The following is a 10,058-nucleotide window of genomic DNA, read 5'->3' on the forward strand; positions in this document are numbered from 1 at the left end:
GTACTTGCCCCACTATTTACCATGTTACTTCATCGTTTAACACTTAATTACACACATCACGTATTTTATTCAGCTATAGATGGCTTTTATGCACTTTCACAGCTTCTTAACCCGAAATGGTCGGGGAGAGGAAATGTTCTTTTTTTAGAATACTCCCGAGAATAGATCTAATGGAGACGGGCTGGGGTGTGTAGCTCATAGGATTAGAGCATGTGACTACGAACCACGTTGTCGGAGGTTCGAATCCCTCCTTGCCACAACCAACCCCAAAGGGAAAAACTTTTCCCCTTTAGGGAGTAGAAAATCATGATCGAGATTGTCCCTCCACACCTGTAACCACCTAGAAACCTCATCCACATCCCCGCCACCCACGATATGTACGTCGCCCATCTACAAAACAAATTTCATTTTCGCTCCAACACCCACCCTTTTATCCTAACCCGCCTAAAAGTTCAAACACACCTTATACCCGAGGTTTTTTTTTGTTCGAGAGTTTTTAATTTTTAAACTCTGTTTTAGATATTTGAAAATTTGTCTGATTGGAATAATTGAATAAATAAACAAAATGTTATAATATGTACAAAAGTATAATCAATTCAATGAAGGATATGTGAGGCGTATCTACAAAAAAGATTCATTTTTGCTCCAACATTCCGTTTATCCAAACCCACCTCAAACCCATCTTATACCCGAGTGTTTTTTTTTTTGGTTGGAGATTTTTTTATTTTTAAACTCTGTTTTAGATATTTGACAATTTGGTAACTGAATAAATGAAAAAAATGTTACAATATGTAGGTTAGTTGATATCCACAATCAATTAGATGAAGGATATGCGAGGAGGAAGACCATGTTCAATCTAAAATCCATCTTTGCATTGTCACCCGAGGCGCATCTTCTATTAGTCAAGTCAAGTCGATGAGCACTTAAAAATATCACATCGCAATTCTATAGTCAAGTCGATGAGCACTTAAAAGTGGGAAAAAAACGGGTCAACTTCAGGTCAACCCGTTTATAGTTAGGTTGGTTGGGTTGAAAATCTCAACCCGTTTAATTAAAAGTGTCGGGTTGAGTTGGGAAAATCTCAACCCGTTTATAAATGGAACGACCTGATTTCGACCCGACTCAACCCAATCCAACCCAACCCAACCCATTGCCAGCTCTTTAAGCCAATCAAGTGACAAAGTGGTAATAACTATAAATAATAAGGGTATAGTTGTAATTTCCGTTGGACGGTCATGATTTATGACGTTGACCGAAAGTTTGGTCAGGAAGTTAACGAAAGACAATTAGTAAAAAATTCAATTTCCCCCCAGTCCCCACAAATCTTTTTCACTCCATCTCTCTCACTCAGCTCTGAGCTTCTCACCCATCTCTCTAAATTTCTTGAAGTTGAATTTGATTAAAGTTTGAAATATAAATGGGGAGACATATGAGATACCCACTAACATTGATCCATCTACTACTTTGATTGAGTTTTTTATTTGAGTTTCTGCGTACTTAATCATAGAACCACATCTGCTCAACAATTGCTGGTCATTACTGAAGTATTTGTTGTAGTAACTACCAACTTTTGCTCAATTTATTCATGAGTAAACTCTATGAAGCTCTGAGACCCATCTTCAGGAACCCAGTTCCTTCGGACCCTTTATTTTTCATGAATTTGCTTCAGATGTGCATTGATGCAAAAGCAGGAAAAGAAGGTCGTTTGATTCACAAACATTTGGTTTGTAATGGGTTTGACTCAAATGTAAATTTAAATACCAAACTAATCATACTTTATGGAAAAATTGGTTACATGAGACATGCACGTAAGGTGTTCGATAGAATGCCTGAAAGAAATATTGTATCTTGGACTGCTTTGTTATCTGGGTACTCCCAAAATGGGTTCTTTAAGGATTCCCTGATGGTTTTTGAGGATATGCATCATTCAGGTGTGAAGGGTAATCAGTTTACTTATGGTAGTGCATTGAGGGGGTGCACCAAGTTGATGTGTTTAAGGAGTGGGAAGCAAATTCAAGGGTGTTTGCAGAAGAGTAGATTTTTTAGGAATTTGTTTGTGCAAAGTGCATTGGTAGACCTGTATTCGAAGTGTGGGAGTATCAACGATGCGAGTATCATCTTCCAGACAATGCCTGAGAGGGACTTGGTGTGCTGGAACGCAATGATTGGTGGTTATGCAGTCCAAGGCTTTTTAAATGATGCATTTCATTTGTTTCCATTGATGATGAAAGAAGGTGAGGTTTACCTCTTTAATATCCATTTTAGTTAGGGTTTGTGTTGTCATTGAGTTTTCAGACAATTGTTTGGGGAGTAAGTCTATGTCAAAAGTGGCTTGTATCCAAAATGGACGCAAATGACTCTTATTGGTACTCACTAACTTGGTATTGGTACTTTATTAGTGTGGTATTGGTCACCTAATACACTATTAAGTAGTACAAATACTTGCGTACTCTTTGTTGACTAAAAAGGGTTGTATTGTGTGACTTGTGTCCAATTTGGTTATAAGTCACTTGACGTTTAGAAAACCTCATTGTTTGGGTACTACGAAGTTAAACTCTTGTCAAGATTGCTTTATTAGGGTTAGTTTTTGATTTACAACTGTTGATTTGTAATGTTTGTTTCCCTTAATAATACAAGGTACAATACCCGATTGCTTTACTTTTGGAAGTTTATTGAGAGCCTGTGCTGAAGGTAATAATCTTTCCAGAGTCTTCCTAATCCATGGACTTATTATACAATATGGTTACGGATTACATGATCTGTTGAGCAGACTATTAATAGATGCGTATGCAAAATGTGGAAGCACAAAGCACGCGTACACTGTATTTAAGAGTATGATGGTAAAGAATTTGCTGTCATACACTGCTATGATTGCTGGTTTTGCACATGAACATGACCATCATATTGATGCTTTGAATCTCTTTGGTGAAATATACCACAGTGGCATGGTGCTAGATGGTTTTCTGCTCTGCACCATGCTTAGTATGTGTTCTAATACGTCCTTGTTGAACTTTGGAAAACAACTTCATGCTCTTGCACTAAAGTATGTTCCCATTTTTGACGTGGCTATGGGAAATGCCCTTATCGATATGTATGCCAAATGTGGGGAGCTTAAGGAAGCCATTCGTGCTTTTGATCAAATGGAAGAAAAGAATGTTATTTCATGGTCATCTTTGATTGATGGATATGCTAAGCATGGCTATGGACATGAGGCAATGTCGTTATATAGGAAGATGGAACATGAGGGTCTCAAGCCAAATGATGTGACATTCTTGTCTATTCTATTTGCTTGTAGTCATGCAGGGTTAATTAAGGAAGGATGGGAATGCTTTAATAATATGGTTGACAAACATAATATTTCCCCAACTGAAAAACACTATTCATGCATGATTGATGTATTAGCACGAGGTGGCCAATTAGAGGAAGCTTTTAATCTAATGCAAAAGATGAATATTCAACCCAATGCATCTCACTGGGGAGCAATTCTTGGTGCCTCCAAAGTCCATGGAGATATATGTCTTGGAAAATTAGCAGCAAAACATCTTTTTAATTTGGATACCAAAAATTCTTCTAACTATGTTGCTTTGGCTAGTATATATGCTGCATCAGGTTTGTGGAATGATTCATGGGATACACATAAATTGATGGAAGAGAATAACTTGAATAAGAATCCTGGCTGCAGTCTTGACTTGTCCCAAGAGAAGAGAACAGAGCTTCTGCAAAGCTGAAAACAGTTGAAGACAAAATACGACTACTTCTCTCAAAAAAGATGACACTGTAGTGGGTCTTGTAGTGGTTATTACTGGTTAACTGGTGAAAAATAGAAGTTGCTTCTGTCAACGATAACATTATGATCAAGAATCTGTGGTTCAACTTGTAAGATCGTGCTTTTCCATGATTGCCTTTGCCAGATTGAGGTGATTTCTATTTCAATATTGCTTTCCCATTGAATTACCCTTCCCTTGAACCCTGTCTTAGAGTCATAAGCTTTTTATTTTCAAATGCAAGGTCGATCTGTTCATGGGACAAATATATGGGAATCACTTTACAACAAGAACTTAAATTTCTTTAGCCTTCAAAAATATCATATGTATGTTACTATTTTAGGGCACATGTGATTATTTTCTATTTGTGAGTTCCATCTGTGTAACTGTGTTGTATAACTTGTATTCAGGACATAATATGGAGGAATGATGAATTGAGGAGCTGCTGACAAGAGTAGACAAAATCAATCTTGCGTTTGATAAGTACCTCAGGTAATATCTAGCTTTCCTCTGTTTTCTGATTGAGTAAAAGCACTTGAATATATGTGTGCATAAAATTCTGCTAAAATAGAACAAATGGTATATTGTCGACATCATTATTTTTGCAAAATTGTGGTTTGGGCGAAAGTTGACATCAAATAGCATAGGCTGCATAGCATATATAAAAGGAAACAATGGCAATTTTCCCTTGTTGCCTCTGCAATTCTAATTATTCGTTCATGCTTGATTGGTGGTTTAGCTGAATATGCTAGTTAGGGACAATCAAGGAAACTGTGTTTCACAATCTTTCAAAAATCAGAAGAAAATTATTATCTTTTATTTATTTATCTTACCCTTTCTTGGATGCTCTCTGTGTTTTTGGTGCATAAGAGGGCCAAATACCAAACAAAATTTATTCTATAGCAGTAAGATGTGGCTTAAAAAAACCTAGAAATTTTTCAAACAAAACTCTCCTAAATATTGTTTGAAAATAACATTGTCAAAGAATTCCAATCTGCAGGAATTTTAATGAACTGAATTACATGTAAATTTTACACAGTTGGGGCGTGCGTTCAGCACCCAGGAAAAATTACAAAGAAAACCAGAGACTAGTATACTTCTTCCTACAAGATTTAAAGCTAAAGTTCACGGTAAGATCAGATGACAAACATTTTTTTTTTTTTACAATTCAAATTCACCTTGTACAGTTTTCAGGACAGCTATCCTTTCTGCTAAATCATCAAAGTCTGGCATCCTAGGATGTACATCATTGACATATGAAGAAGATCTTACATGTTTTTTTGTCACAGTTTTTTGTGATTCAGACTGTTGCTGACCAAGTTCCTTAATTACTGGAGATGATGGTTGATCATTTTCAGAGAAAAAGTATCTTCTTCTACCTGGAGGTGGCGGCAACTCAAATTTCGGTGTTCCAGTATCTTCTACTCTTGCTGCAGCTTGAGAACTTTCTGGTACCTTCTTTTTCTGAAAATTTGGCAAAAGTTTATCAAGTTTTGCTTCTTCTTCTTCTTCTTCTCCATCATGATTTAGATCAATATCAGGTCTCCTTGATTCTGTAACCCTCGCACTTAAAGTTCCCCTTGGATCAGTCTCATGTTCAGCATTGCTGTTTGTGCAATTTGCACTCGTTGATGGCTTCAAGAACTTTGTTCTCACTGATCTTGGTCTTGCCTTAACACTACCAGTTGAGTCATCAACCTCATTCTTCTGTTTTCTATCATCATTTGTATCATTATTTGATACAATATAAGGAGAAGGAACGATTCTATTAGTGAACGGCTTTCTATAATAAGCATTTTCTGGAATTTGCTCTTCTTGTGTACTATTTTTTGCCTCCTGTAATTTTTCTGCAACATTTTCTTTCAGTCCTGTGCAAGAGTTGCGCCTTCTTGATTTAACTGCAAGAGTTTTCACTTCATTATTAATCTGTCTGGCATTATTATCAACCTGCTTTCCTTTCACAAGATCCGTAGTGGACTTGTTTCTGAACAATGGTTGACCATCACTACCCGTGTTTGCAGAGGTAATATTTGCAGGCTTTCCCTGAAAATAATTGGCAATCAGGTGAGAAATAAGGGCCTGGAAATTTAGGGATGGTCATGGGGCGGGTCCGGGGCGATTTTTCACGTGGATCCAGACCCAGCCTAGATCCATTGGGTTTGAAAAATTCAGACCCTCACCCGGAACCAATGGGTTTGGCAGGTCTTGTGTCTAAAATGGGTCTGAAATGGGTCTTGATATTTTATTTATCATCACATTCGTGTATAAAATATCGTAAGTTATTATATATTACTTGATTTCTTCCCATGCAATCTAATGTCGGAAATATGCCTAAAAACATGTTAAATTAATAATATTTCGTTATTTTTATTTAATTGAATGGGTCTATGTGTCGGATATGGGCGGGGTTTGGGTCTAAAATTATTGGACCCAGATCCGCCCCACATCCAATGGGTCTAATAAATTTGGACCCATACCCTAAACAATGGGGCAGGTCCAACAGGGTCTGGGTCGGGTCATAGAATAAGCATAGAATGAAAACTGAGGTGAACTTACTTTAGAGAGACCAGGACTTTGCAGTTGTTGCTCCAATTGCATGGGATCCCATGGCACGGAGAATTCTTGTGCTATTTCTTGCATCAATTGGAGCTTCATTAGTGTTGTAGGAGGTCTCGCCATTAAGTTCTCCATGAACTGACCATACATTAAGAATCAGTTTCATACAAAAGATTAGGTATAAAACTACAAACATTGATCCAAAATGCTTAAATAGTTAAATGTATATGCCATATTTAGCTGTAATTATCACAATACCTCCTTACTGGTGAATGGCTCTAAATCTTTCCCATATTTTTCATAAAACTGGTTTCTTAGATCGCGCAATTCAGGCAGATCAGAAAATCTAGCTGCAGCATATATTACTGATGCCACAGCAACTCTGCATGATTCAGGGCACTGACTGCAGAAAATGCAACAGATATCAGGACTAATGTGGCACAAGTAATATGAAAACAGAAACATATATGCTTTTAATACTGATTTAAATACAATCATCTTTTGTTAAGAGACTTAATTAACAATACCATCTAATCCATTTTTTAAGGTTATTAAACATCAGTTCTCCCTCAATCCAGAAAAAGCTGCCATATTTATTTTTCCATGCTCATACCCTTTTGTTTTAGTTGTACATGTTAAACCCTTTACCTAAAGATGGCTTTGGGCCGGGCCGGGCTTCGTGTCCGTGGGCCGGGCCTGGGACTTAATTTTTTAGAAAAATCGCGATAAGGCATGCTAAATTTAGTAAAATTTGCCTTAGGCGCGATGGCCTGGCCCGGCACGAAAGTCTGTGGGCATGGGTCCTGTTTTGGACTTTTCGGCCCCGGTACGATACAATGTGGGCCCGCATGTCCCGTGGACTCGGCCCAAAGCCCGGCCCATGGCCATCTTTACCTTTACCTAACAGAATCTGGATCATTAGATTCATTACTGTATTATAAAATGTGACAACTTTTTTCGGACATTTTAATGTTGATAGTAACATCGGTCTAAGGGAATATTCTGTATTAGATATTCTCCCTTGTAACTAGGGGAGGGGGGGAGGGGGGAGATTAATCAGGGGTCAAAACAGAGGAAAACAGAATGAATAAAGAAAGACATGATTGCCACCCACAACTTCAATAGCCTAATTGACTCAATAAATAACCTCAAATCATAATAGTATTTTACTACTAATTTGACTTTACACATTAGTTTATGGCTAAATACTTGGTAAAACTGATTAAAGTTTTCTGAGTAAAGTCTCCTTAATGAAGTGAACACATGATTGTCAATCACTATCATAACTTGGTAGTTATGGACATGATATTTTTTACACAAAAGTCTACTCTCTTGTAACAATCAGCAGCTTAATTAGCATCATAATCTATGATTACATATCAAGTAATCTACCAACTTTTGCATGACATAAAAATGCTCCAAAATAACAAACATGCAGCTATGAAGACAAAGCAGAGGTGATCAAAATTCGGGTCGGGCCGAGCTTTAACACAAAAACACATGCCCAACCCCATAAATTTAATGTGGGTTTTCCGGGCCAGGCTTGGGCTTTGGTCTAAAATGTGTATTTGAGGTTGTCCAAACCCATACTCTTTTTAGGCAGGGTAGAGTCGGGCCTGCGGGCCGGGTTTTAGTTGTTCAGGTTTGAGACGAGAGATATACCTTTGCCTGTGCATTTCCTTGAGATTTTCGGCTATGGTGGCGCAACATTGCTCAACGTACCCATAACAAGAAGACAGGTTTAACTCCATGTATAGTCCTTCTGCCTACATCAATAAATAAGCAGCACATACATACATCAGTATGTCTGTTACTTACTCCTAAATATTATCGCACATACATATGTACAATAATCAGTACTTTGTTAGAAACTTATGGAATTATGATCACACCAAGAAAAATGTCCATAAACATGTAGAATTACCATAGATATAACATTTGCCCATTCGAGACGACGCCATATAAAAGCTAAATAGCTCACTCCAGTTTTCTGTAGGAATGTTCATCATATTTTTTATAAGTCGCTGTCAATGTGATATGGGGACCTGTTACTGAAACTGATTTTGGCACACCAAAAATTAATTTTAACACACCAGTACGAAAAAAACTGTGTTTTATAGTGGTGTGCCAAAATCATTTCCCCATATTACTCTATACGATGATTATTATAGGGATAATGTACTACTGTATGAGCTAGTTTATCAAAATAAGAGCTCTCGTGCCTCATTCGCAATAAAAAAAACAAATTTCATTAATAAGGACATTAAAGAAATTGATATTACGTCCAATAATTTTGTTAGAGAAACCAAAATGAGCAGATTCTACCAAAAAAATATTCAGCATGCAATTTTTTGCAAGAATTTATGTTACAAATAAAAATGAACGGAAAAATTTGTAGTGTCATACAACTTTTATATTCATTTAAGAAATATTTTCTTTTTGGTGAATAAATTATCACGAAATACATTGATGTAGACGGGATTCAATCAGGAGTACTATTTCGAAAATATTTTTGACAAGTAAATGAAGATTTAATTTAAAGTTGAGGTTCTAATTAAAAAGAAAAAAAAAACATAGTAGGAAAGAATGGAATACCCTGCCATAGGCATTACGATCGAGGTTGCTCTTCAAAAGTTCAGCTATGTCTTTCTTCAGAAACTTCTGCATTGCATTGCGCCTCTTTTTTATCACCTCTAATCGCGTTTTTGTGCGATTCAGCGATGATTTGCTGTTTAATTAACAAAAAATCAAGATTAAAATTAAAAACCCAGAAACCCAATTAAATTCTTCAGTCTTTCATTAATAACTTTACCCAGAATCAAATTTAATTCATTAGCAACAAAAACCCAGAAAAATTCTTCGACCAGTAATCGACAAAAACCCAGAAAATCAGAAACCCCCATAATTGCATTGAACAAATTAACATGAAAAAACCCAAAAAAAATCTTCAGAAAACAGAGCATTAAAATTAATTTAAATTGCATACCATTTTGATCTGAAATTACTGCGAAAAATGCCGTCCAACATTTGTTCAGAGTAATTAAATGTCCCCAAATCTTTGTATAATATCAAAAATAAATGAGAAATGAAGGAGGTAAGTAAAGGAATAAAAGAATTATTCAATTCAACCGAATGTTGGAAGTATAATTGTTTGTTTGTGTGTTAAGCCAATCAAGTCACGGAAAGAATGAGGTAAAAAAATGGATAAGAACAAAATATACCCAGAAATTATTAATCAAGAAACGCTAAAGAAGGGGGAAGGAATCTGATTGATGATGATGAACTGTGACGAAGAAAAACCCAGAAAAATGAATTTATAGTAAAGGAGAGAGAAAAGAAGGAAAAAGCTGAGTTGGAAGGGGAAGAGCCACGTAGGAGAGAGAAAGATAGAGAGCTGAAAATAAGGGCAATAGAAAGGTAATCGGAGAATAAGGGAATTGAATTGGTTAATTTGACTGTAATAGCTTGGCTAACCTAAAAACAGACTGTAACCAACTTGGTGCCCATAATTGGAGTTTTGAACTTTTCTTAATGTTCGAGTTGTTAGGGTTGTCTCAACTTAGAGGTTTCAAACTACTTAATTTCAATTTATAAATCACAAGTACTTTGAGATATGGTTGAGAATCTCCTGTATTATGAGTAGAGTTGGTAAAAGTTAACCCGATATGATCACAGAATATGAATTGAACATAGTAACTTGTTCGAATTCTTGACCACTTATAAGAACAAAATAAACCT

General features: G+C 36.4%; 2 protein-coding genes across 5 annotated transcripts; one reads left to right on the top strand and one right to left on the bottom strand.

Annotated features, from left to right (window-relative positions):
- Positions 1-1,297: 1,297 nt before the first annotated feature.
- On the top strand, positions 1,298-5,179 carry LOC110786612 (pentatricopeptide repeat-containing protein At3g20730). 3 transcript variants are annotated; one of them, XM_056842875.1, is made up of 4 exons: positions 1,298-2,234; positions 2,638-3,917; positions 4,175-4,256; positions 5,054-5,179. In XM_056842875.1, exons 1-2 carry the CDS (start codon positions 1,586-1,588, stop codon positions 3,726-3,728), a joined length of 1,740 nt encoding a protein of 579 aa, XP_056698853.1. In that variant the 5' UTR covers positions 1,298-1,585; the 3' UTR covers positions 3,729-3,917; positions 4,175-4,256; positions 5,054-5,179. The 3 variants fall into 3 exon arrangements, with proteins under 3 accessions (XP_056698853.1, XP_056698852.1, XP_021846854.2); XM_056842874.1 differs by lacking the exon at positions 5,054-5,179 and adding an exon at positions 4,765-4,894; XM_021991162.2 differs by lacking the exon at positions 5,054-5,179 and adding an exon at positions 4,804-4,894.
- LOC110786588 (uncharacterized) lies at positions 4,741-9,772 on the bottom strand. Of its 2 annotated transcripts, XM_021991140.2 has the most exons (7): positions 9,307-9,772; positions 8,916-9,048; positions 8,245-8,310; positions 7,983-8,086; positions 6,579-6,723; positions 6,321-6,458; positions 4,741-5,807 (listed from the first exon to the last, which is right to left on the bottom strand). In XM_021991140.2, exons 1-7 carry the CDS (start codon positions 9,345-9,347, stop codon positions 4,926-4,928), a joined length of 1,509 nt encoding a protein of 502 aa, XP_021846832.2. In that variant the 5' UTR covers positions 9,348-9,772; the 3' UTR covers positions 4,741-4,925. The 2 variants fall into 2 exon arrangements, with proteins under 2 accessions (XP_021846832.2, XP_056698854.1); XM_056842876.1 differs by lacking the exon at positions 8,245-8,310 and having other exon boundaries at positions 9,307-9,767.
- Between the last annotated feature and the right edge of the window lie 286 nt (positions 9,773-10,058).

The sequence above is a fragment of the Spinacia oleracea genome, chromosome 4 (assembly GCF_020520425.1).
Source record: "Spinacia oleracea cultivar Varoflay chromosome 4, BTI_SOV_V1, whole genome shotgun sequence".
NCBI classification, from domain to species: domain Eukaryota; kingdom Viridiplantae; phylum Streptophyta; class Magnoliopsida; order Caryophyllales; family Amaranthaceae; genus Spinacia; species Spinacia oleracea.

Excerpts from the sequence above, each read along its gene's own strand:
- LOC110786612 (XM_056842875.1), top strand. The coding sequence starts at position 1,586 with ATGAGTAAACTCTATGAAGCTCTGAGACCCATCTTCAGGAACCCAGTT. Across the intron at positions 2,235-2,637 it reads TCCATTGATGATGAAAGAAG|GTACAATACCCGATTGCTTT; the intron begins GTGAGGTTTACC and ends TAATAATACAAG.
- LOC110786588 (XM_021991140.2), bottom strand. The coding sequence starts at position 9,347 with ATGTTGGACGGCATTTTTCGCAGTAATTTCAGATCAAAATG. Across the intron at positions 9,049-9,306 it reads AGTAATTTCAGATCAAAATG|CAAATCATCGCTGAATCGCA; the intron begins GTATGCAATTTA and ends TTAATTAAACAG. Across the intron at positions 5,808-6,320 it reads AAAGTCCTGGTCTCTCTAAA|GGAAAGCCTGCAAATATTAC; the intron begins GTAAGTTCACCT and ends AATTATTTTCAG.